Here is a 26,955-nt window from a genome sequence, read left to right on the forward strand (position 1 = left end):
ATTCATTCTGCTCTATTGTGGCCTGTTTATTTAAAGACCTTGAATTTCTGCTACTTTTTTCATCTTACAAGTTTGTACTGTGAAAATAAAGATATATTTTGTTCGTCTAACACGTGAACAAACAGTTTTAATAGCTATCGAGAAAATGTTTGCTTGTTGTAAAATATAGAAAGTTCAGGACACAAAAGATAACACAATACTGCTTTTACATACTACGATCTTGTTTTCGAATGAAAACTGACCAGCTTTCAGGTGTAATTGATCAGGTTCTCAGCTGCAAAACAACTATGAACTATAAAAGCAGTCTGAATATGTTGTGAGATCCTATACATTTACACCGGCAGAGTGCAGTACACATCACGACGTTTGCAAGTATCATGAATATCTTGCTGATTCTTTTCGTAGCCGTGGCAGCATTTGCCGAAAGTCCAGAAGGTAAGCATTGTTTTAAACAACTCACTGATATTGTATAGCTTTGTTTTTGTGTTTTGCTCTGTTCTAAGCCATTTATTAACGGTTGCAACTTCGTTTTAAAATCTTAATCGGTCTTACTAGAACAAACTTAGTATCGTTTAGCACCGTTTAGCATTCACTTCCAAACGTAGGACTAAAACGTACGCACTTTAATTTCTTTTCATCTGATTCTCTACTTTTATTTTATTTTATTTTTTATAGAAGAAAATGTAATCAAAGTATTCACCTCTCTAAAATCAGACTGATCACAAATCAGTTAAAAGATGCGAAAACTGTAGCTGTTAACTAAAAGAACGCTACGCAAAGCCTTGAAGTAATTATCTGTATGTCGCTGGCATTTGTACCTACATAATTTTGCACGGTTAAAATTGTATTTATATGCAAGTAAGTGCCACCAAACTTTGCAACTTTTCCTCAATTTATTATTGAGAAGAATAGTTTAATACATTAACGTTCACGAAATATGTTTTTACACCTGACAAAATCATATTTTCAACAGAAACCTAAGTGATCTTGCAAGTTATTTAACATATTCAACATGGCCACTATTCGTAGTCTTTAGCACCGTGTGAGTTGTGAATTTAAAGAGCGGTGGGAGGGAGAAACTCCCTCTTCCCCCACCCGGGTCCCAGAGGAGTACATGTAGTAGATTTGCGAGATTTAGGTATGCAAGCTTGGTATTTTACTTCTTCTTCTCTTCATTCTGTTTATATAATGTATATTTATATAATGTAAAGATGTCTTAAAGGTCTTGAACCAACACGCTATTCTCAACATCATATTTCCGCACAAAAGTTACTTGTATTTATAAATATACATGTAGCTAAGGTATATACATTTAGTTTAATTGGGAGGCTGAATCACGCATAAGCTCTCTAGTTTCTTTTCGGTCTACTCGCCACTTTTTCTTTGTAACTTAATTTAAATTATTATATTTTGTCTTGCTTTTAATTTCTTTGTGTGGCAAAATAATAAAAAAAAAAGGCATCTTAAACGTTGAACGTTGAAATATCGACCTATGATAGGTGGCCATGGATTGACTGATTGATCGATCTACTTCTTAACTGATTGATTGCTTGATTGATTGATAGATTGATTGATTGATTGATTGATTGATTGATTGATTGATTGATTGATTGATTGATTGATGCTCTTTTTCATTTCATTGTTCCCTGTTAGAAAATGGCGAGGATCCGGGAATGTTCGAGGGTGACATCATCCTTACTCCAGCCCAACGTTTCGCAGTTGACATGGGGCTTGATGTGGATGCTGGTGCTACTCGTGGCAGCAGCACTTACCGACAGTGGCCAAACGGAGTCGTACCTTACACACTCGACCCTACTATTTGTAAGTATTTATTAGGGTGATGCCTACTAATACAGGGTTTGTAACTATGCGGGGAAAGCAGAACTTAGCTGAAGTACTCCTGGTATCCAAAAATAATATTTGGGGTAACCATGCATTTTTCAGGATAAGAAGGCTTCAATTTGGAGAAAAACGCCATACATTGTTTTGTATTGTACTGTTTTGTAGAATAATTGTTGCTTAATTATCTCCGAAAATGGATTTTAATAAGCCCTTGCTAAGATCTACTTTTCCCGCATAGTCATAAACTGCGCAAAAACACCTCAGTATTAGTAGGCACCGTCCTTGATAAATATTGTGTTCATCTTTAGCAAATTGGTTTTCAGTAGGTCATTACAGCAATGCAAATCCATCTGCTGAGCCGTATTATTTGCCAATGAACTCTTAGTTCGAAAATCACTTCTTCATCATCATAAACCCATCACACCTCTTGGCAGGTGCATAGAGCAGCTACACAATTTTTCTATTTAGCCCGGTTTTTTTGTCAGGGTCCAAGCTTTAACCCATGATGATCCCATCTAATCCAGGTCTTCCACAATGGTTTGCTTCCATGTTTTTCTTGGTCTACCTCTCACTAGCCATAAACATTAGATGTAATTTTTGCTTTGAAGTCTCCTTGTTACGATCAAAAGATTACCACATTAATTTCACTTTGATGTAATTAACAAACCACCGTAGGTAAATACGTACCTATGAACGTTCCGTTACTTCACTTTCTCGGGCAGCATCCGAAAGCCGAGCAATGAGTGCCATCAACGCCGCCATGAATGAATGGAGCAGCAAGACCTGTATTAGGTTCGAGAAAAGGACAACAGAGAGAGATTACGTGCATTTCTTCAAAGGAAGGGGGTAAGTAAATAATGAAAATTATGTAAATTGTAGAGCCCATCCCAGGGCTGGTATATCAGAGCATTCCAACTTGAGAATGGGATGAGCAGGATCCTGGTGGGAGATTGACTGAACATCGGACCGCGAGATGAACATTTCACAAGGAAGTAAAGTTTTTAACTTAAGTCAACTGTAAAATTTTAAGGACTTAAACTTTGAGCTAATTAGGGCATTATCCACAGACGTACTAGCAAGCCATAGGATCATTGATCATTCATTTAATAATTATCCGATTATAAACTACTTCCCTCAAAAAGTGCACACCTGATCAGTGGTATTTAAGAAAAAGATGGTGTAGTTACGGGCAACGAAAACAAAGTTCAAGAATGATTGCTTCATTGGATATTAAAGAGCGATTGTGTTTGTTTGCAAATGGTTCGTTTGATTTTGATTCAAGCAGTTGTGCAAGATAACAATCCTCTAATATTACTGTCATGCACTTACGACCACGTGATTGGGTTTACCCTATGTCAGCACGCGGAACGGAAATAAATTGGCTTCTCCTGTAAACTTGCCTAACGACACCTTCTTCCCTGTTGGTTATCATCGATAATTGATGCTTAGACGCTATTAAAAGTTTCCATGTTTGCTGTAACGTTTTGAGTTATTATTAGGGACTTAGACTTAGAAACCACAACGGCAATGCCAACGAATACGTCGCTTGAAAATATAAGTTCGCGTTACTTGTACTACTTTTTTTTCGCGATTATTCCAATTCGTTCAACTTGTACAATGTGGCCGAACTATCCAGTAACAGAACAGGTGGAAACGGCGTTCAAGTTGAGACAGATTAAAAAAATACCGTCATGTGCTCCATTCTCCACAAAACTTTGAATTTGGTTATTTCACGTTCTTGTTTAGCCGAGCAAGGTGCAGGGCCTTTGTTTTTCTCATTATATCCTATTGTTTTGTGACGTTCTCGTTGCCGTCGCCGTAGTAGCTTTTTAAACTCCATATTTTCTGCGACGGAACCTACGAACTTCTCCTTGAGTATGTCACACTTTATGAATTCTAACGTGAAAGATTCCCTTTTTTCCCCCAACAACAACCGTTGTTTTGATAACAAGGCACAAAACAATCATCTACTGAACTTGTTCTGTGTAAAGACACTGTGCTCAACTGAAATGGCAGCTCATGATCAAAGATGTGGCAAGTCTTCAATTTCTGCCAAGTCTTCTCAAGGATTTCCTTTTAAAATATACTTTCTTTTATCATTTAGCTGCTCGTCTTATGTGGGAAGAATTGGTGGCAAACAAGTTATCAATTTGGCCAGCGGCTGCTGGCGTATGGGCACTGTGGCCCATGAAATGGGTAAGTGATGAGGCACATAAATTTTATTGAAGAACTAGAACTCGCTTAAGAAAGTTCACATTGGACACTGTTCGCAGTGAGTGCCTTATTACTACGAACAACACCGACTGTTATGACAAGGGACACAAATAAAATGAAAAACGTCGTTCGGTTATAAATAAAGATCAAAAAGAGAAACGGATGAATGCATTCAGTCAGCCAAAAAAGCTAAAAAACACAAGGTAATGATAGAGGACTAGTAACTGTTTCTATCACCAACGTGGCTTAGAGGGCAGGGTTAATGAGGTTAGCATAAAACGAAGTAGTACCGTAAACTCCCGAATTTTAAGGACCTCCCCATATATAAGCACCATGCATTGGACGCAAAAATGTGCCGCATAATACCGACTCAGTTCCCCTTCCAATCACCCGTCCCCCTAACATCCGCATACCAACCTTTGGACGACGTTTAGCTTTTAGCTCAGTAAATAACTGGTGTTTATTTTGTCAAAAGAACCAGTCTTAAAAGTTACATTTCCTATAATAAGACTTTAAACGAACCCACTCCCCCTTCCCAGAAAATTAGTTGCTCAAAGATGTCATTTGAAATCCTTGTAATAAGTAAATTGTATTTCTATTTACTTAATTTTCAGCTCACGCTCTTGGTTTCCATCACGAACAGTCTCGGCCCGACAGAGATAATTACGTCACCATCAATTTTCAAAACATCAGGGATGGTAAGAACGGCACATAAATGGCCACTTTTATTACGCAAAAACGATCTTTGTTTTCCCGTTGCAAATTGCATGCAAAATTTCTGAAAATTTACTTCTTAAGTCAAAACAGAGTTCGCACGCTGAACAACTTAAGGACTGCTATATTGTAGAGTTTCACATATAATCAAGAACTCATGTATCACCCGATTCTCATGCATGCATATCTGAATTTAAAGACATGCATCGCTGTAATGTGAAGAAAAAGGGGTTTTCAAATGTCATAAAATAATGTATAAATCACTGAAAGGTATGAGATTGCATGCAAAAATTTATATTTGCCGTTTAACGGGTTGATAAATAACTTCAGTCAATACATAAATGTTATCAGATGCAGACTCCATCTATCAGTTATTAGGACATCTCTAAACACGATTGCATTTCCCATCGCCCCACAGGCCCAATTCTTTTCTCCAGAAAGTCAGAAAAAAAGAAAAGAAAAAGAAAGAGCTATTTATTCATCGTTAATAACCTCAGTTTTTCAGACGTTCCTTTAAAGTCTGAAAACATTATAATTACCCTTCAGAATGATGTCTTCTTTTTTTCTTTCTCTTTTCCACTGTTCCACTGTAGTTATAGAGACGGAGAAATGAAGTGAAATATTTTTTTCTATATAGGTGGCCAAACAATAGAGTTAAATGTTTCTGTATTTTGTTCTTTTTGTTATAAGGTTATGCGGGTAACTTCAAGAAGTATTCATCTTCAACAATTAATTCTCTTGGAACTCCTTATGATTATGGCAGTGTGATGCATTATGGAGCTAGATTTTTCAGCAAGAACGGAAAGCCAACCATCGAAGTCAAGAAAGCCGGAGTAAGTGTTGGACACTGATGCGAAGCTAGCAAAAATTCATTTTAATTAGTAATGCACTGCAACGAGTAGCACCTATAAAATGTCTCTATTAAAGAGCTCATCCTCTCTTGCTCTATTATATTCCTGATCTCCTCAGGGGGTTGATCAAACGAAAGACAATCTAATTTGAAATTCACTTGACATGTTAGTTAGGTAAGTGGTGGAAACGTGCCAAAAAATGGGGAAAAATCAAACGATTTTTCCTGATAATGGATCAGCGAAGTAAAGCTAAGTAACTCTGCAGAGTACGTTGAAGAGCTAAAGTGGCCCCATTAATTTTCACCTAAGCTTTAGCCCTAGTAAGGAAATGGGAAAACGCTCAAGGCAAAGAAAAAAAATCTTCGACCTGGGAATCGAGCCAGCGGCCTCTGCGTGTGATCAGCCATTGCTCTATCGATGACTGTGACTTCCATTGATGAAGGGCTAACCCTGAAACGTCTGGAATTCTTCAAATTGTTGGCAATTTTCTACCATTTACTTTTCTATTATATATTTGTAGCTTTGTATGAGTGGCAGGATGTGACGACTCCTTTTCGTATACTTTGCATATATGGAGGGGAGGAGTTGGGGAGGTGGGGTGGGATGTTTATCCATGTACTTTTTCATACTGTGTTTTGCCTACTACCTAAAAACGTTTTAAAAATAGGTAGTTTGGTACAGAAATAAAACTGATAAAAATACAAAAAAACAAAAACAAAAACAAAAAACATGTTTCAATAAAACTGCAGAACCACTCTGGATTCTTAGAACACTAGATCAAAACATACATGAATTTTTTAGTCTGTTACACAGGTACACTTGCAAAAAGAAAATCGGCATTCATTTATTCTCCAAGCTAAAAAAGATAACATCATATTTCTTCCAGTCAGATTAAAATAGTCTTCAACTTATAGTAGAGCATATAGATAAAAAGATCGAAAGTCCCTTGTAAGACGATACTGCTGGTGTGCTCTAATTGCACCATTCTCGTGTTTTTCCCAGGTGACCATTGGGCAAAGAGCTGGTCCAAGTGCCACTGACGTCAAACAGATGAATCTGCTTTACAAGTGCGGTGGGGGAGGTAACATTAACCGTCTTTTTTAATATATTCTGCAACACGCGCCGTTTTAATCATATCAATTCCTAGAAAGACAAAAAATATCTCCTCAGTTGTAATTCTCTTAGCTATAGCGTTTTCGTTTAATTCTTATGGACTGCTTTTTATAGTCTACATTGGATAATAACGAACTAATCAATTTCGTTGAATTCGTGTAACAGTTGTAAAGTATTTGTGTACTGTTGGACAAATGTAGGAGGGAAAGAAGCAAGGTCTTAATCCACACCGTCATTAGCATCCAATTCACAGCAATAGCTATCTCACAGCTAACAGTACGACCATTAGGGACTAGAAGTTAAGCAGACCACAATTGTAATTGTTTAAGTACATCTTCATTTCCAAATATTATTTTGCCTGAAGACTCATGGTCTGTTTTTTCACATTTTCAGGAATAGTTCCAACTTCAGGTTAGTGGTGAACTGAAGATACATTTATCAAATTTAATAAACAGCTAGGACAGAAATGAAATACAAACAGCGGTAATAAATTAAACATAATAAACGTTTGCTCATTTTATTTAACTTGACGTTTCGTATGCTAGTCAACATACATTTTCAAAAGTGATCGTTAAAGTTTTTTACAACTTTATATGTAATAGTGAAAAGGGGGTCTGTAGCCGAGATTAAGAAAAGCAATCTTTACGAAACGTCAAGTTATATAAAATGCGCAAGTTTATTATGTTCATTACCGCTGTTTGTATTTCATTTCTGATCAAGCTAGGACAGAGAAAACAGCATGCAGAGATCGCAAATCAGTGTCAGCCATATCCTTTTGCAGGCTTATTTCATGAATTCCATCCACTTTCAACATGAGTAGTCCTTTATGCCAAAATAACACGGTTTCTATCCCTTTGTAATTTAATCCATTAAAATCACGACACTTCCGAGGTGATCTATAAACTGAATGAAGATGCAGAGCTAATCAGGCTGAAAAGACAATACAGCCAATTTTTCAATCCCTTGAAAATAGCAAAACCTGACATATTCCATCAAGAATCTGAAAATAAAAATCGGGTTTGAAGAGGTTCGCAGAAGAGGGAGAAACTTCTAAAATGCTGACAGCGTTGAAAAGCGGCCCCTGCCCCATTCTTCCCGTTAGCAAGGCGTATGGGATTGGCTGCAAGGATTATGTGAGAGCTGGTGAGATAACTAATGAAGCTTTACTTATCCGGAGACAGCTTTTATGAAGTAAAATTTGTTTTTCCCCTTTTTGGTATGTATGTGTGTAATTTTGCATCTGCCAGGAATAGCCATGATAGCGGTTTAGCGAATAGGCCATTTTACAATTATGTGCTTAGTGGCCTGGCCTTGATAGCAAGCGAGGCTGTGGGTGACCTTGTTTTGATACAAACCTCATTGCTTTTCATATGTAAATGCAAACTAGTTAACGTGAGAACAACATGATCTACATATGAAAATCAGATAGGTTTGTATCAAATTAAGGTCACCCCCAACCTCGCTAACAATCCAAGGCCAGGCCACTTATCACACAACTCAATGTATGGGCTGTTACGGGTTTGCAGTTATCATTGGTAGTGGTGACCTGCACAGTTTGTAACGTCTTGCACGGTTAATAGAGAGAACAAGAGAACAGAACAACGTTCTCCAACCACTAAACAAAATGCAGCCGCAGACTATCAGGGTCCAGTGAAAATTGAAAGGTGCAGGTCCATTGCATTGCTAATAGTTTTTGCTTGTTTGAAATCAATTTTTGTTGCAAGGAGTTGTTTTTGTTGATGCTAATTTCGAGATCGCCAGCTGGTCGTTACACAGCGTACTTGTTATGTGGTGTATTCTCAGTACAGATGCAGTGACTGATTGTTATCGTTTCTTATGACATGATATTTTGACAGCACCATGCGTTGACACGTGGGGTTCATGCAGCAAGTACACAAAGTACTGTTCGTCACATAGCTTCATGCAAAAGAACTGCAAAAAGACTTGCAACCTCTGCTGAACTCAAGCAATGTTGGGTGGGTGTGTATGGCTCGACCAAAATAAGCAATTTTTTCCAACCCTATTTCAGACCAGGGACGGTTGTTTGAAAGCTGATTAACACTAATCCCCGATTAAATTTAACAGAGGTTTTCATCTCGCTCGTTAAAAATGTTTTCAAAATCTGTTTTTAAGCGTAAAAATATAAAGAAAAGTCTAAAATAAAACTGAAGGGGATAAATTTTTTGGAAAAATGCTTATTGATTAGTAATTGAATTGGAATCAAGTTCACGTTAACCCAGGATTTGCTTAATTGGGCTTTGAACAACTGGTCCCTGACCCTTAACTCGATACTCTGTTTCAGACCATGTGAATCCTCCAAATCACCATGTTAATCCACTGTAAATATTGCATCAGAAGCTAAATTAGTCCAAAGAACGAAATGAAATCGGTAAACATGCGAGGATGAGTTGTGTAGGCCTTGCAACCCCATTTTACTTCTGAGAACTGTATCCAGTTTCTGATCAGCCTTACCCTATTTTAAACCAACACGGCAGGTAAAACCATACCCCTTTGGTGCCTTATTGTTTTATATAGGGAAGTACACCCCCCCTCCCCCCCCCCACCTCCGCAAATAATAAGTTACTCCTGAATACATGCACAGCTTTTTACATACGATACTTCCTGCATGTCAACGTTTCAGGTCTCCAATACCGTTCGTGGCAAGACACAGTCTCCCTCTCTTTTCTGTTAGACTCCTAATTTACACCTATTTTCAAACATTATCTAACGAACTTAGTATAGTGTAGTTATTCATCGTTTCTCCGCCTTACTTTAATTTACAGAACAGAAGTGTCGTCCACATTGTCGCCTTGATGAAACGCAAGAGAAACTTAATTGATCAGTGTCTCAATAAAATAAACTGAGACCATACAATGAATAGTTGTTATTTTTGCGTCGTTCTTTTCCATATTGACCAATTACTGATGTAGCTGCTGTCAGTGTAGTTGTCATTTTATAACTGCAAGCAGCTGTAATTTTGAGTGCATTGTGCAACTAGAACTAAATGACCGAGCTGTTTTAAAGTGCCTATGAAGCAAAGCAAAAAAAAAAAAAGGGGGAAATTTAGATTTTCTGAAGGGCTTTTTAAAATGAGGAAGGATGGTATTTTTAGTTTTGCGATAGCTTATCTCTGGAGATATTCAAGTTTTTAATTAGAAAACGATGACGTCATAAGTGGTTACAAGATGGAGACAATCTTTCAAATGATGTTGATTCCCATTTATTTTATAAGATCTTTTCAAATCAGCTTCTTTAGTTCATATTCACTTTAACTGAGCGTTCGAATACTTGGACCGACGCTAAAATTACCCACAAACCCACGCCACCTTGATCCGTGCGTGCAGACGGTTACAATTCCGGCAAATAGGCGGTAAGGCAGCAAGACTGGAGCAACGTTACTTTCTAAAAGAAATCATAAAGCAACATTCAACTGAAAAGCGAAAATAGACAAAACCGATAGCATAGAATTTTATTAGCACGCCCATTCTTATTGAGAACGTTCGTTTTTCATCGAATTCGCTCAAAAGCTCCACTCATCTTGCACCTCAGCAGTACAGGGTGATGTGACTAAGTGCGCTCTGTTTTTGAACTGCAATGTTACAAAACACCTTGTTTTATATTAAAGGAAGTTAATGAAAAATATCCCATTTGGAACTTAGCAGTTCCACAGTTCAGTTGCTGAGAACTTGACCAAAAAAAAAAAAAAAAAACGATTCTGACAGGCATGCCGGGTTAACAAGGAATGCCCATCATGATGAATAATTGAAACAATAATTGTTTACGACCGTCTCATCATTAGCAAAAAGGCGGGAATCAGAATTGTTTGATAGCCCCAGTAGGAAATCTCCTCAATACCATGTAACTGTATGGAAATTCAAAAAACAGAAACAATTTTTAGAGCTTTTAGCCAGTCAGCAAAAAAAAATCAACATTAGTTTCGTATCAAGTGCAGCGGGGAAAGTAGCGTAAAAGTTGTAACGAAAAGGGAAGTGGGCTTCTGGCAATTCCCTCTCTAGTGTTTTTGCCCCCTCCCTTTCCTCCCCTCTCCCCTTTGCTTTTCACTCTGTGAAGTAGTTGGCGGCCGTGCACGCAAATTTTCACAAGACCTACTAGTCTCGCTGTGAATTCAACCTCAGTAATTTGAAGGGGTTGTTTAATTGTTTTGGTAAATATGTTTTACTTGTGTTTCATTACACACACAAAGAAATTATCGAAAGCTAATTTGGGATAAAAGCCTTCGCCGTGTTTTAGTCACGCTAGCGTTGCGTGATAAAGTTTGCCTTGCTCCTGTGATTGTGTGACAACACGACTACTAGGAATAGCCGCTGCTCATACTTGATATCGCAGGCATGGCCTGGAAGTTGTTCGCTCTTCTGGGAATTTTGAGTAGTTTTGGAGGGCTCATGATTTTCCGTACCACCTCGCTTTGCGGTCGATTTCCTCGCTTCTTTAAGTCCTTCTGTACAGCTAGAACAACAATGAAGTATTTAAACCAAAACGAAGCTCAAATGATCGATCAAGAACTGTTTAATGAGTACTCGTTTAGCGTGGACCAGTTGATGGAACTGGCTGGACTGAGTGTGGCAGTAGCATTGACAAAGGCTTATCCCAGAGGCCCAGTTCTCGTCTGTAGCGGGCCTGGTAACAATGGAGGAGATGGATTAGTAGCAGCCAGACATCTCAAGATGTTTGTGAGTCCGTTGTTCTATTCACTTGATCTTTAATTATGCTTCTTTCATTAAACGTATCATCTAATAAATTATGGCCTACCGACCACCTCATCCTAGTTCCCAGTCTAACACTAATTCTTGTCTTTTATAAGTGATCAAGATTTTTTTAGGCAAAGTGTAATGCTATCAAGAGGTGTTCACATGAAGAAGATCTTGACTCTACAAGTGCATATTTCCCAACTGGGGAAAATTAACATCATCAGCATGAACTGATTTGAGTTTCTTCTAATGCCTTAATTTTATGCAAATTAAATTAATTAAGACAGTCGATTTAAACGTTCTTAACATCATAGCCAGTCTTATAGTAACGTCTTATTAATACTGACAGTTTCGATGACTGTCAGCCATCTTTATCAAACTTGAAAAACATGAAAAGTGTCAGAAACTGTCAGCATTAATAAGACATTAATATAAAACTGGCTATGATGTAAGAACATGTAAATCGACTGTTTATCTTCTACTAGCCTGATGAATTTCTTCAAGAATAAATTAATTAAGGTTTGTTATGTTGTTTATATAGAGATTTGTTTGCATGTGCTTTGTCAGGGTTACAGCCCCATGATATATTACCCCAAGAAGCCAAACAAAGAGCTATTTAACAACCTTGTGACACAGTGCAACAAGATGGACATACCATTCCTCAGTGAGATGCCATCATCAGAGCAGATTGATGATAAGTACAGGCTGGTGGTGGATGCAATTTTTGGTTTCAGTTTTAAGGGGGATGCCAGACCACCATTTGGAGATGTATTATCAACATTGGCACGAGTCAAAGTTCCTGTTTGCTCTGTGGACATCCCATCAGGTCAGTTGGATGCACAAACAGTAGACTCTACCTATCAAGTTAGCAATAGGTCAGAGGAAGCAAGTCATTTTCTCCTATCCTATGGCACTGGCAATAATAAAATTACAGTTACAGTAAATTACAAGATTTACAGCTACCCAGACTGCCTTTGGCCTTGTCACATAAGCTTGACAAGGATGGGGCTTTAAAATCAGACAATGTTAAATAAAATGCCTGTATAATGAACATGTGCTGAATATTTTAATATTTTTTAATAATCTATTGTGGAAGTGGAATATATGAAATTCATATTTTTTTTATTTGAACAGCAGATGAAAGAATTAGTAAATGAGGGAACGATTTGCATCTATGTTTGCAACTCACAATATAGTTTGCACGCAACTGTGAAAAGAAAGCCGGAAAGAAGTTCAAGCTTGAATGGGTTTCGAACCCGGCCATGACTTCTGCAATAATGGTGTATGCAGTGTCTACCAAGAACTGAGCTTTCAAGCCAGCTGGGAACTAGTCATAAATATGTGAATTTATGATAAAATATTGTTCATAGTAATGAGATGGAAGTAAAATATCTGACATTCATTCTGTGGATGATATATAGTCAATAAATGAAATGGAAGTGGGATATATGAAATTCATATTTATTTGAACTGCTGTTGAAAGAATTAATAAATGAAAGACCATTACAGGGAAAGAAAGCATGAAAAAATTCAGGCTTGAACAGGATTTGAACTCATGATCACAATTTGCATGTACCATTGCAGTGCTCTACCAACTGAGCCATCAAGCCAATGCAACTGGGATGTCACCTGTGACATTGGCCCTTCATTTATTAATAGTTCATTGCATATTTCTTGGTAGTGTCTTTTCTGTTTGGCATATATTTATTTTATAAATTGCAACTAAAAAAAGGAAATATAATACAAATGGCATAAGTACAGTATTTGTATTTAAACTTATCTAAACTTGTAATTAAAAAGCAGGTTCGAAGAATTTGGTGACAAGGTTTCACACTCAATTTTATGCACACCTTTAAATTCTCTATGGAGTGATGAAATAAATCTCCTAGCAAACAAAATACCATCAGACATTACATGTAGATGTAGAAAGGCACCTTTATGGAACTCACTACTTATTTTTCTGTTTTTTTTTTTTACACCCTTAGGTTGGAATGTAGAAGATGGAAATCCTGATGGAATTAAACCAGACTTCCTGATTTCCCTAACAGCCCCAAAACTCTGTGCAAAGCATTTTAAAGGGAGATTTCATTTCCTGGGAGGCAGATTTGTACCTGATTCTCTGGCTCAAAAGTACGACTTATCTCTACCAGATTATCCAGAAACAGAGCCGTGTGTGCTATTGTCAGAATGACTACCACAGACACATATCTGTAAAAATAGTCATTTGTAAGCATTCAAGTTTTCAGCAACTAAAAGAGAAAATAGAATTGATGTTAGCTTACAAGGCAGGCAAGGATTGTTTGGGTCCTGGCAAAGAGGTCATGCAGTGTTTTTAAAAGTATTGTAAAAACCAATTTGATCATCAGATGATCAAATGCTTAACCAGGGCTCAAAAAGTTGACCAGGTGTGGATATAAACATAATGTGGCATGTGACTTTATTTTTGCATTACTTTTGTGTCCTTGAAAAATGAGTTGCAGTAGCACAGGTACACTAATAAGAACTAGTAATTTAATCAAAAGATCAGGGAGTGCATTCAATGATCTCAATCCCAGGCTTTCTCTCTCTCTCTCCTTTGCCAAGTTGGTGATGATGTCATCCACCCCCGCAAAATAGGCGGGGATGCCAGATACTCATCCCAAGATCCGATCCATTCATTGTCCTGTACAATCTCGACTCCAAATACAATAAGGAGTGCATTCTTTCTATGTCAAACACAATTCAGATTTTGAAGGGGATCCAGAATCACTGAACCCAACTGCTAGATCTGCCAAGGGCGACTTAGTAATTGAGAGGTGGACTCATTCAAGAGAGACAAGTGTTCCTAAACTTTGGGACCTAAGAATGTTATAGACAAGTATAGATCCTGGAAGGATTACACTTGACAATTTCCTCTGACAGCCCTGTGCACCTTACTTTCTGCCATTTATTGCGTACAGTAGTTCCAAAAAATATCCATCTCTGTCACAGAAATAATGGAAAACTCCAGAGGAGAAGGGTGATGGGGGTACTCAAAACCTACAAATTAAATACTGAAAGTAATACAGAGGGATATAGAGAGGTCTTAGAAATATCCCATGCAGAGGATAAGGTACGCTGTATCTTCAGGAACTTGAATACACATTGGCAGGAACTTGAATACACATACACATTCGTCAAACTTTGTGGTGGTATCCCTATTCCACATCAAATGATCAACTAACTTCAAAACAATATGAGCTGGCCATTATCAGTTTCCAATTTTGATCAAGACAGTCTTTTTTTTTTCCATATGACAAGATATCATAAAAAAACTAATGAAAAACTTTATCAAGGAATACAGGGCACATGCCTTGCAGTATCATCATCATCATCATCATCATCATCATCATTATTATTAACATTTTATTCCTCCCCAAGAAAGAAACTTCAGACTGTTTTTAAAATATTTTATTCAAAAGTATTTATATCTTGTTCTTGAAACAAGAAATGTTCATTGTCTTCATTCAGTTACTTCCAAAGTTAAAAAAACTGAATTTAATTTAAAAAAATGGTGTCTGTTTTGAAAGCTTTATGAAAGTATTATTTTATTCTTAAAATTGACCCTGGTTAGCAGTGAGTTCTGCCAATTATTAGCGGTGTTCATTATCATTTTAAATTAATTTGGTTACACTGTATTTAGTTTGTCTGTAGTCAGTGGTAAATTAATGTAGGAGTAGTTACAATGAAGGGCATGAACAGACACTCTTGAGTTCCTGAGGACACCACCCAAGCAAAAAATCAATGTGATTATAGTAGATCAATAATAGAGCAACCTCTTAATTCAGCATGTATGAAAATATTATTAGCAAAGCCTGCCGTACCACCTTTCCTATGAATGCCTTTTTTCACCGTTGATACAAATTAAAACTCATTGTCAGACTACATGCGGATGGTTTTCCAACTCAGTAGTACATGTACACAAATCAATTTGAATCATTGTAGTATGTATTATAATTATGGTAAAACTTCTACTTACCTCGATCTATATTGGGAGGGGGGAGGATCAAAATTTAAAACAAGAATCTGATAGCCACCAGGATCTTTTTGTGGGCACAGCTTGAATTCATTTTACAATTTACATTAAGAGAAACCCAGGGATGTCATTTATTTTTGAAGAAGCTGGCTCTCCAAGAAGCTCCAAAATGTTTGATCACAAGCCACACATTTATCCCATAAAAGTGTATCAAACATGGATAGCTAAATATTAACACTGCTGAACCAAAAAGAAAATGTTTTGCAAGAAAGTTAGGATTTGTCAGGGCTTCATTGAAACACCACTCATCATTTTCAAGAAATTTCTACCACTCAGTGGCCAGGGCATTAAATACAAAATGCCTTACATGGAAATAGAGAGTTAGTTTATAATGAAACTGCAGTGCTGCATCGATGGGGAGAAGAAACACATGTGTGGTTTATCAACAGAGTTGATAACTAAAGGTAAATTGACCACTACTGGATTTGCTCTGATGAAGGACTATAATATGCTCAAAACGTAACGTCAGCATTCGACTCTCTTTACGGTGGCCAATTTACCTTTACTCAAATTTGAAGGATATAACAGTTTATTTTGCCAGGCTTAGAAGAAAGCCTTGGACTGGCAGGAAAATTCCTAGTATTGAATTTCATTCACCACCCCTAAAAAGGATTATATTGCTAGCAATTGAGAGTATTAAGCCTGATGAACTGGAAAACTAGAGCTACTTCCTGCTTTAGATCGGAACTACTACATGAACATCTAGCATGCAGCATGCACGGACTAACTACGTAGGTAAGAGTTAAAATTAATTGAAGTCATGTTTAGTGTCTTGTCTTTCAGAAAATTCACAAAATCTCCTACGTATGACCTGTTATTCCAGTACGTTTTAAAGACGCCATTAAATGCATCCCACTTGGAACTCAGAATCTGAGTCGGTCCAAGCACTGCAGCTGTCGAATCTTCTCTTTTAATCAGCACACTTGGATACAGTCTAGACGTGTTAAGTTTCCTAGCCTCCAAGTTTGCAAGAATCTTGCTCACTTCCATGTACGTGAAATAGGTGAAACATATGAATAGACTCCAGAAGAGAAACGACAGCAATATCCCTTGAGGTGAAACTATTCCCATTTTCTTCAGTATCCTCCATATTCGTAAGGCCGTAGGATTGTAACGAGGTGCACGGCGAGGCATTTCTTGAATTATGCTGAATTATCATTTATGACTCCGAAAGGTTTTCGTGTTTGTTTACATCGATACTTATAAGTACGACTAAATTATACCCGCCAGGGCTTGATCTTCATAAATTCATTCTCTTATGCTTTTTTTTAGCATCACAATTATCCACCAAAGGGCTGTTTCAGTTGCTTCAAACTCGATAAAGTTCATCTATAATAATAAATTCGAGCTTCCCTCACAACAAAAAACCGCAAGGCCTTACTCACTAGTTACCAGGCTCTCTTAATCGCTCGACCTCGGCAAGACGAAGAGGCGAGGCGTTAGGATGGAGGACCAATCACTCCACTGATACACAGAAATTAAAAGAAACAAAAAGAAGAAAACATGAAGTAATATAAAATAGGATAATCTGGTAATGATAGATTCGTTGCAAGACACCACAGTCGGCTACTGTGATCGTTACAGTCAACTGCATTCGTTCTGGTTGCTTTAATAATTTCAGCAAATATTGCAAGTTTTCTTGCAGTACATTCTGATGATGCCGCTGAAGCGACAAGATGCAGCAACAAATCTGCAAAAGCCACGAGCACTGTCCTGACAATTAGCTGAAAAAAAAAAAAAAAAAAAAAAACATGAAAGGAAAATAAACATAACCTTTTTTTTTTTTTTTAATTCACGTGACATAATTTTATCGGGGCCGCATACGTTTAAGTAAAAAAGCTGATAATATCAATGAAAGCAAGCCAAAGAATCAGAAGGATTTCCAGTGAATTCTAAGGCAGGATCTGCAAGAACAACTTATATGTTTCCGGCTATGCGGATATTACTAATTCACAAATTCAAAATGACCAGCTCTCCGGTTGGCTTGATAGCTCAGTTGGTGGAGCACGAACTTTTTTTCACCAGCCTTTCTTTTGCTATTGAGTTGCGTACATAACTGCAAGGGTCATTCATTTATTAATTCTTTCATCCGCAGTTCGATGATACTTATTAACAATTAATCGCCGAAGGCGTAGTAAATATTTCCCGGTGAATAGTCCCAGAGACGAACTAATTCATGTAATTTACTCAAATCTATAAGAACTCTTATAGTTATTGCTGAATTAATCAATCAATCAATCAATCAATCAATCAATCAATCAATCAATCAATCAAACAATCAAATAAATGAAAAATGTACCATATTGTCTGCCCATAACATTATTATTAAAATATGATAGGCGTTTACAATGGCTGTAATTTTCTTGCTAGAGTAATGCCAAGCCTAGCGCAGCTAGTTCTATTATTTGATACGTGTAAGATAACAAATACTTATGACTGGTCTTGAGGAAAACAGTTACATTGTGATCAAGGGATACGAAAATTACTGGTTTTCGAGGGACCGGTACGTTATGTTGATGTTTGATGTGCAGTAAGTGTTTAACAAATTACACAGGTTTTAGACAACATTTTAACGGAAAATAGCACCAGCTTCACACACCCACAACTTTGCATTCTTTCTTGTACATATGGTTTGCTTGCTGTGCATCAGTAGCACTTAAGCCAAGTCGCTGACCAACCACAGTCTGTAAAAGCAAACAGTTTCAACTGAAATTCACTCCTGAAGGAATTTCGTTCTCTGTAAAAACCAACTGTAACTTGCACTTACACTTTAGAGCTAGTCGGTAGCGCAGACACGTTTATTCCTAAGAAATGTAAAACTGCTACAAATCAATGTTTTTTGGTTTGTTTTCTCCCGAAAAGGCAGATTAGATTGCAAGTTGTATCCGGCTACACAGTAAATTCAAGTGTACGTTATGATACAGTGTTCACTGGTATTACACGTCTACACAGCTACACCTTGCAATTGACAATTTTGTTCATGCTGTCAAATATACAAAAATTTGGGCTTTCATGCATGTGACAGTTGTGTTTTTGAAGGCATTTGTTTTTGTTGTTTATTATAGTTTATGACACAATTAGAATGATGTGTGTGCATTGAGTTTAGCCGAGCGCTAAGCTTTGATTCCCATTTAATCTATGCTAAAATGCAGTCCACTTTATTAAACTTTTAGAAAGGCCAATCGTATCCGTTGCCCTGTGTGCTTAGGTTTCACTGAGAAAGTTCATTCTATCTGTGATAGCTATTCCAAAATATTACATGATCAGTTACTACAGTACATGTACTCGCTTTTAAACACATTAGCCCGAAAATAGGTAGGTGCACATATTTGAATAATTTACGAGAAGAGCAACAACAAACAATTAATCTAATCTTGTCATAAGTAACATACCCCTGCCTTCTTAACCAATATTGTGGGCTGACCGTTCCTGCTAAATGCTTTGCTACCATAGTGCATTAAACTTTCGTAATCATATGGACTTCCAAGAGAATCGATGTATGATCTGCCGTACTTCTGAAAATTATTTCTCTTACCTGAAACAATAAATTAAAAAAAAAAAAAACCGTTGAAACGGAAATTAAATTGGGCTAGTCTGGCATTATTGGGAATAGGAGGAGGAATTTGGTCAGGAGGCTAAACTATCTATGGCCACCGTATTTCAATGAGTCAGTTGACCTGGGAAAACATCCGCCTACAAATTATTGTATTTGCTAAAATGAACACCCAGTTTTTCTACGCACAAGCCCTGTCCAAGGGCGCGCTTCAGCACCACACGTCATGAAAAATTGCAATTATCCTGCGAAATCGCTCGGAATAACGCTTGATACTAAATTAGCTAAAGCCGACAAGGTCGTCGGCCGAGTTGGCTAAAACCAGGAGGTATTCCTCAAGACTGCGTAAGATAATTGTTTTATTATTCAACACACTGATTAAAAAAAGCACAGTTTTATATTGTAGAAGAGCTAGAGACGGTCTTCATTTTGCCATTTCTCTCCTCGACACACGAAGTTACGCATATCGCAGGACATCTGTTGACTACAGACGACGAATATTCAGTGTACCATGACCATATTTGGGCAGTGTTACAATGGATTGAAAACTAATTCTAGATATTGAACCTGGGTACCCTATACTCACCAGTAGGTATGTTATTCCATACTATTGTAACAAAGTTATCTCTGTCAGGGCGAGATTGCTCATGAAAGAATCCGACAGCATGACCTGTAGAATGAAAGATTTTACAATTTTAGACCTCAGCTCGATAACTTGACAGTCTCCAATTCTCCTAGATTGCGTAAATCGAGCGGATATCAATGAGAATGATCAAGAAAAAGGAGAAGTCGAGGAGCCTTTGTGGAGGAGAAAATCGTCTAAGACATTCGAATCTAGAAGTACGTATGCAGGATGTTTGTCACATGAACCTAGGATAATGGTCGTAACTCCCACGAGTCTACTGTTACTCAATGTTAGTAGTAACATACTAATAATCGTAAGGTTATAGGTCAGTGATGTTGTAGCGGCTGCTTCAAATTTGTCGCTTAGGCATTTCTAGTTCCACAAGTTCCACGTCTTCAAAACTTTGCAGCCGGGCGCGGTAAGAATGGGGGGGGGGGGGGGGGGGGAGGGGTTAGCTGTTTGCAAACTTTCACTTTCAACAAAGAGCAAAAACAACATATCAATTTGTCATCTTGATGCATATTTTTAATTTTATCCCAGTTATCAAATGCCTCCCGGATTTGCCTTGTGAACAATGGCGAAACCAGTGTCTATTTCATCATAATCAGCTCATTCCTTCGCACAGAAAAAAAAAAAAAAAAAAAAAAAACAACGGTTGCGCCCTCTTATTCCCATGGCATTGAATTAAAAAGTGTAAAGGGCACTAAGGCAAGAAAGTTCTGGAAATTTACCTATTTCATGGGCAACAACTCCCCTAGTCCAGCATCTTTTACCCAAGGTGATATCTTGAAGTTTTCCTGTTCTTCCTACGTATGACGAACAGCTGATAAATTAAAATAAAGAACAATTAGGCAACTAAGACCATTTTTTTTAACGATATCATTGAAATTTATTATTTTCATTTGTGTTTTTTCATAATACACAAGTAGATGTTAGCCCTATTATTTGAAACAGTAAAAAAATAGAAGAAAACGCTTGCCTGCATGTGGCACATTAGACAAAGTTAAGTAAACAAACAAAACAAATGAGTAGTAACGTATACAACAACAACGTCAGCAAAATGATTGATTTTTTTTCTGAAAATATCAGCGAGCATTATCTTTAAAATGTGCCATGCTTTTGTTCATAGCTGTCACCTTTCTTACCCAGAACCAAGTTTGAATCTGACATACGATCCTTCATTTGTTCTTTGTCTAAAGCGGATGCAAGTTTTTGTGATCCATTCATTCATTCCTTCTTTTAGAGCGACCATTGCTTGAGAATGCCGAGCTGAAACATGAACAGGTATTGTACGAAATTAAATCAATCGTATATTCATGAACAAGACAAGGGTCACCCGACATGCAGAGTTAGCAAGGAATTCATATCAGTACAATACGATTGAGTGGGAAAGATAAATTAGTAAGATTTTATTATTGTTTACTACCAAGTATATAATGCACATGATAAACTAGCACCGACTGAAGCACATCATAAAGAGGCCAAAAACTAAAAGCATATTGCGAAATGGTTATTTTTGAAGAAGAGTGGATGACTCAATAAAAACATTCCCCAACTCAAAGATGGCGTATTTACCGTGATGAAGATTTGTTTTAGATTGCTTGAAAGAGAGTTCACGTATATGAGTAATGAAAGAATTCCACCGTTGTGATCCGAATCTGGCGATAGAATCTCCCACTGTATGTAATCTCGAAGGCTTAACCAAACATTTTAGCAATAGAAGAAACCCCTGGTTTTATTAGAGAACACTTGATTCAAAGAATTAAAGAGATCGCAAAGGTCTGCAGGTAACGAAAGTTTTATATCGTGTTTTTATAATGTACTCAAAGATAAGGAAAGAGCCAATTATTTGAAAACCAACAAGCATAGGAAGAAGAGTGTTTCTACTGTTTTGTTTCTGTTATTTATTATTATTATTATTATTATTATTATTATTATTATTATTATTATTATTATTATTATATAGCCTAGGCTTTCCAACTTAGGAAGTAATCTGGAAAGTAATGTTATAATGTGCCCCCTCCCTCATGTCTCATATGATGTCATCACTTCACTTCCTGTTGAGAGTTTAAAAAGAAACATCTTGAAAAATTCAGTGAACCCTGACCTACGTACCTGATACCAAATTGATTCCAGATAAAATTCTGAAAAAGTTGATGTGATCGTTTGTGCAAATATTAAAATGAAGACGGTATAAACGTTCAAAGCCTGCGCGGGTATTATATGTCCTCCGGCCCTTGGTCTAGGTTCAGTGTTGCAATTTAATGTATATAAGTTAGCATCACGGTAGTAGGTTTTAATGATCATGAGCCAAATAAGCATACAGTGAATGACCGAGTGACCCATTGTCTGAATGATTAAATGACCAGGCTCACTGACTGACTCAATGACTGACACACTATTGACGGACTAGACTGATAGATTTGGCTTTTGACCGGATCGTTTGGCTGACTGATTGATTGATGAATGATAAGTCGCCCTTTCCGTACGCCAACGAAGAGAACGCAGATTTCGTCATCAGCTGATGTATTAAATCAGAGAGCTGAGATTTACAGCTTCGCTCTGGTAGTAGTGAAAACGTGTTATCCTAAAAATTTTTATGTTAGAGTAATGACTTACCCAGAAATGGCTCTACTTCATAGATTACGACTCCACGCGGCCACAACTTTAATCTACTGGAACCTCTTTTTCTCTCAGGACTAAAAACATCCAATCCCATCTCGGCCTTTCTGCGCTGCTGTGGTGATAAAATAATGTCTCCTTCAAACAGCTGAGGGTCATTGAGGTCTATATTCTCTGCAAAGCACATGCAAAATAGCCTGAACTGTTACACTGGACTTGAAATGCATTCAGAATCAGTTGATCATAAGCGATAAGGACTGAAATAGTCTGCATTGTAGGCAATTGATCTTTTAGGCAAGCGCAAGAACGTTAGCCATCGTGTTTTAACTCACCTTGAAAATATCCAGAGGGCTTTAAAACTTGAAAAGCAAACAGGGATTAGGAGATGGTATAAGAGATGACAGATAAATTACCCAGAACATGCCTACTCCTGTACCAAAATAATTAGACTGCAACATGAAAATTTTCGTCACTTGAAGTCGATATAAATGTTTCTGGTTTTGTTTTCATGTTCTAGCATTTTATTTAATGCGCGCGGATCCTATGGCCATCTACTGGGAAAAAAAAAATAAAAAAGTTTCACCGGAGGTGAATTACGTATAATTTTCAAGGAAACTACAGTAATAAACCACAATAGTTCTGTAATGCTGGAATAGGTCACAGGAGCTACGAGATGAACCTCGGAAATCAGTATAAAATATATCATGGAAGCCGGGAATTTTTGGACTTAGGATTGCTAACGTAATCTACATATGCTCCATTGATTAAAAAACAAAACTTAAGATTTCCATGTGAAAACTTCCCTATTTTTTTTGTTAATCTTCTCTGTTTTAGTGGACTTCATTATTAGTTCAGATTTCAGTACAAGTGAATGTGCAGTTGTTGAGTGAGTCGAGCCGGTGCTCTTCTGAGCGAAGATGAGGTGTACACAAAACGTCATGCGTTTACAATAGGGCCTAACATCTGTTCAACTCTGCACAGCATTTTCGCAGAATTTCTCTTGAAGCGAAAGAAAAACGAAGCAAGCAAATGTTTACTGTAATGTCGATGACTAAGGGTGCGTTTCTTTGGGAAAATCCGAATCCGGATTTTTGATCCAAGATCAGTCAGATCATGGTAAGGATTCGTCGGTTCCTTTGATGCACCATGATCCGAGTGAGCTTGGATCAAAACTCCGGATTCGGATTTTCCTAACGAAACGCACACTAAGTTCTCTGTTAAATATCGTCCGATATTAAGGCTTAACTTTTGCTTGGAATATCACAAACAATAGCTGTGTTTGAGTGCCATCATCCTTGATCAAGAGCCACAAAGCTATTTTAGTATGCAAACTGCACAACATGTCATTAAAATATAATATCTGATGTTATGTACGAGGAATATTTCTTGTCGATTAGTGGCAACCAGTGGTTTATTTCTGTGGATGCCTGTTCGAAAGGCCTTTAAGAATCGCCTCAAAAAGTCGGATCTAGTCAGTTAACGACAATATCAAGTTTTCTGCGGTAAAATGTCACCTCAAAGTTGTGTTACATGAAAACTAATTTCTTTCGTTTTCGTCGCGCAAATATGTCGTCAAAACACGAACAAACGTCAGCTAGCATTTTAAATTCGAGGAATAAGATTTCGTTCCCCAAAACTTTCTGCAATTTAAATTTTCGGCTAAGCCTCCGAACCGATCAATATGTATTGGCTTACACAAATACGTCACTCGTTAAAAGAACACAAGATGATCAGTGGGCAAAGGAGACGACATATTTAGCCTGATATTTGTCTTAAATGTCCTGACGCGTTGGGTGCCCCTGATCGAAGTGAGAGTACATCATATTTGCGTGAAGATATGGCTATCATACAGTTTGTTGACATAATACTTTTACTGTATAATAGTTCTGAATTTTCTATGGAGAGGTTTTTGTGCTTTTTTGCTTGAAGGCACAATATGCAAACTTTGGATGTTCCGGCGTCAAGTAGAAAATCAACGGTGTAATTATATTAGCTTTTTGTTGACCTGGGTGAACCGCACTAGTCCGGTGAGAATGAAACATTTCTTGTTTAAATTCTACCTGACACGACTGGTCCAGAAAATCATGATCTATCTAAATAACTTTAGACACCTTACATAACTCAAGGATGTAAAGATGGAACCACCTTTAAGTCCTTGACATTTCCCCTCCTGAGGCTTCTTAAAACTTGCCACTTTAAAACTCATAACATTAAAATCGCCACCCTTACTGAATTGCCTCTTATTTGGAAGGTTCCTTAGAAAAAACACACACGAAAAAAACCCGTCGCTTTCAAGGCTCCTTAAAATGGTTATTCTCTTTTGTATTTCAGTAAATGAATGCAAAATAGCCCTCAATTATGGCAAATAATATGTTACATTTGTCGCATTTAGCATACAAAGCGATATCAGTCAGATTTCTTCATACATTTGTCGCCACAAAGGCTACACGAACCTGCAATTCGTGTCTTTTCGTATGCGTCAGAGACGCCAAATGGTTTACGTTTTTTACCTAGTTGGTAAATATTGTTTTCCAAAACCAAGAAAATAGCACGCGTGGTGAAATAAGAGGATTGGTAATGAAGCTTGTGAGGTTTGTAGGCTCTCTAATTTTTCAGCTCAAATGACTCATCTTATTGGAATAGCTGATTTCTGTTGTTGAGATATATCGGAGAGCCCTACAAACCAACAATTGGTATATATCAACGTTGCTATGAATAAGCATTATCCAGTGTAACGTAAAAGTCAGTTAAATGTACCCTTGAAATAGACCATTTTGGGAGTGAAATTATCTTCACCAAGAACAGTCATTTTTCAGTACCACTCTTATCTAGGTCTGACTGATCTGAGCAGACTTTCGAAACTCAGAGAAGAAATACAGAGTATTATTAACGGAATACCAACCGATAATATAGAAACAATTTTCGTGATTTCTTAGTAAAATAACTAGGCATCATTGATTCCCTTAACTTCTATCTGAATGAAAGAAGTAGACAGTCAATTCCTCTACAAGACGCAATTTTCAGTGGGAATGACTGGACCAATCGGCTATTTTGAGACACGAAACACTCCGATAACTATGTTCCTCTTTTTACTCTTCCAGAAATGTTATTATAAGTATTTGCGCTTTTGGTAGGATCGTCAATCTGAAACTCACCATCCGACGACAAAACATTATCTAGCAAACTTTTCTTTACAAACGGCCGATTAATTATTTAATTTGCCTGCACAGAACTTTCTGAAATCATTTTTGCAGCAGTAAATTTATTCAAACAATTCCAACAAGATCCTATCTTGAGATCACTCATTACGACACCATTGCGTTCCTCTTTTTTTTTATACAGAAACCGAATAGAAACACGCGTGCGAACGAATTACAGTTATAAATAATTATATTACTTGCAAACAAATGAAAAATCGTAGCTTACCCTCAGGATTGTTATCTTTGGTGACCACTGCCCTAACCAACAAAATAATTATCAGCCACATCATTTCCCTTTCCTGCACAGGAAGGTGAGAACGACTTAAGAATGCAGTAAAATATGTCTTCCTCACATTGATAGTTCATGTTAAACATCTATATAAATTATCGTCAAGCGTTAATAATATTCCATCAGGAATCTCGTGGTCTTAAGCATCCAATACCCGCTTTGGAAATCCCCCGACATGACAATGTTCAGCTATTGAGGCCGCTCGGCTATGATGCAATATCGATCAATTTCATTGACATACATTTTTAGAATTTCTAGCTACGGCCTGTTTGGCTTGACCGCCACAATTAACGATATGCATAGCTTTTTTTATAATATGCTTGGTTCATGTTCGTCTGTGTAGACTGAGGACTGCCTGAGATTCGAAAACTGGAATGTAAGTTAACGATGATGATAGCTGGAATAAGCAGACTCACAAAACCACAGTTTGCTTTTGTCCGTTTCTTGTTAACCATTGAGCGAGTAACCATAGCTAAGACCACGACGGTAATAAAACTTTATTTCGGGTAAATATAACTTTCTTTTTTCCTGTTATAGGTGGATTGCATGCCGCCATGTTGCTGGACAAAACAAAAGGAAATTGGCTCTCAAGGTTTGCATAAAAATGGAAGTTAATTCCCAGGGGAGAAAAATCTTATTGTTCCTATCCACCAACATGGCCACCATAACTTCACACGCATCCTTCAATGCCACTGGTTTGGGTTTTAGTTTTTACAGGTTAGGGAGAGGTGGAGGGGCGAGTGTAATTGGAAACTAGCTATGCCATTTCATCCAAAAAGCGTTGTATGAAAGAATTTCCGTCTTGTTTCTTCGTACGGTCGCGAATTTTATTTTTAAAGTCTGCTGTTGTACCACTGGGGACCGTTGGGTAGGATAACTTGTCGCCTATTAATTTTAATTGATTATGGGAAACGCTGTCTCATATTTTTAAGCCGATCAACAAATACTTTATTCACCCCAAGTAAAAATAGGACCTTACAACTAACAACAGCAACAAACAAAGAGACAAAAGAAAAGGAAAAGAAAAGAACGAAAAGGCTTATTCTAGCCCGTAGGTAATAATAAATAGAAAAAATATTTTATTGAAGTGTCCAAGTATTTAGCATTGTAGCGCTAATTGAGGACACTATAAATCAGTGAAATAAATATACAAACAGAAAATAACATAT

General features: G+C 37.3%; 3 protein-coding genes and 1 long non-coding RNA gene across 5 annotated transcripts in view; 3 read left to right on the forward strand and 1 right to left on the reverse strand.

Annotated features, from left to right (window-relative positions):
• Window positions 1-15,346, forward strand: part of LOC146465492 (uncharacterized) — a 168,288-nt gene extending 152,942 nt beyond the window's left edge. The window contains exon 2 of the long non-coding RNA XR_014868240.1: window positions 13,951-15,346. This is a non-coding gene — a long non-coding RNA (uncharacterized LOC146465492). The remainder of the gene's footprint in view (window positions 1-13,950) is intronic.
• LOC146465504 (zinc metalloproteinase nas-15-like) lies at window positions 352-5,677 on the forward strand. The gene is made up of 6 exons (XM_085128447.1): window positions 352-435; window positions 1,654-1,821; window positions 2,565-2,688; window positions 3,947-4,038; window positions 4,671-4,754; window positions 5,461-5,677. Exons 1-6 carry the CDS (start codon window positions 378-380, stop codon window positions 5,619-5,621), a joined length of 687 nt encoding a protein of 228 aa, XP_084984573.1. The 5' UTR covers window positions 352-377; the 3' UTR covers window positions 5,622-5,677.
• LOC146465505 (NAD(P)H-hydrate epimerase-like) lies at window positions 11,068-13,878 on the forward strand. Its single transcript, XM_085128442.1, has 3 exons — window positions 11,068-11,425; window positions 12,011-12,269; window positions 13,429-13,878. The coding sequence occupies exons 1-3, from the start codon at window positions 11,084-11,086 to the stop codon at window positions 13,632-13,634; spliced, it is 807 nt and encodes a 268-aa protein (XP_084984568.1). The 5' UTR covers window positions 11,068-11,083; the 3' UTR covers window positions 13,635-13,878.
• Window positions 15,347-16,169: 823 nt separating the features above from the next.
• On the reverse strand, window positions 16,170-25,875 carry LOC146465506 (astacin-like metalloprotease toxin 5). 2 transcript variants are annotated; one of them, XM_085128439.1, is made up of 8 exons: window positions 25,724-25,875; window positions 22,295-22,471; window positions 20,821-20,944; window positions 20,407-20,498; window positions 19,637-19,720; window positions 18,890-19,032; window positions 18,097-18,181; window positions 16,170-17,221 (listed from the first exon to the last, which is right to left on the reverse strand). In XM_085128439.1, exons 1-8 carry the CDS (start codon window positions 25,785-25,787, stop codon window positions 17,115-17,117), a joined length of 876 nt encoding a protein of 291 aa, XP_084984565.1. In that variant the 5' UTR covers window positions 25,788-25,875; the 3' UTR covers window positions 16,170-17,114. The 2 variants fall into 2 exon arrangements, with proteins under 2 accessions (XP_084984565.1, XP_084984566.1); XM_085128440.1 differs by lacking the exon at window positions 19,637-19,720.
• Between the last annotated feature and the right edge of the window lie 1,080 nt (window positions 25,876-26,955).

Source organism: Pavona decussata, unplaced genomic scaffold (assembly GCF_977016875.1).
Source record: "Pavona decussata unplaced genomic scaffold, jaPavDecu1.1 SCAFFOLD_156, whole genome shotgun sequence".
In the NCBI taxonomy this organism is placed as follows: Eukaryota; Metazoa; Cnidaria; class Anthozoa; order Scleractinia; family Agariciidae; genus Pavona; species Pavona decussata.

Coding starts and splice junctions, on each gene's coding strand:
- LOC146465504 (XM_085128447.1), top strand. CDS start 378: ATGAATATCTTGCTGATTCTTTTCGTAGCCGTGGCAGCATTTGCCGAA. Junction 1,822..2,564: donor CACACTCGACCCTACTATTT/GTAAGTATTTAT, acceptor TTTCTCGGGCAG/CATCCGAAAGCCGAGCAATG. Junction 4,755..5,460: donor TTTTCAAAACATCAGGGATG/GTAAGAACGGCA, acceptor TTTTGTTATAAG/GTTATGCGGGTAACTTCAAG.
- LOC146465505 (XM_085128442.1), top strand. CDS start 11,084: ATGGCCTGGAAGTTGTTCGCTCTTCTGGGAATTTTGAGTAGTTTTGGA. Junction 11,426..12,010: donor CCAGACATCTCAAGATGTTT/GTGAGTCCGTTG, acceptor GTGCTTTGTCAG/GGTTACAGCCCCATGATATA. Junction 12,270..13,428: donor CTCTGTGGACATCCCATCAG/GTCAGTTGGATG, acceptor TTACACCCTTAG/GTTGGAATGTAGAAGATGGA.
- LOC146465506 (XM_085128439.1), bottom strand. CDS start 25,787: ATGATGTGGCTGATAATTATTTTGTTGGTTAGGGCAGTGGTCACCAAA. Junction 20,945..22,294: donor TGAAGTAGAGCCATTTCTGG/GTAAGTCATTAC, acceptor TTCATGTTTCAG/CTCGGCATTCTCAAGCAATG. Junction 17,222..18,096: donor GAAAGAATGCAAAGTTGTGG/GTGTGTGAAGCT, acceptor TTTTTTTTTCAG/CTAATTGTCAGGACAGTGCT.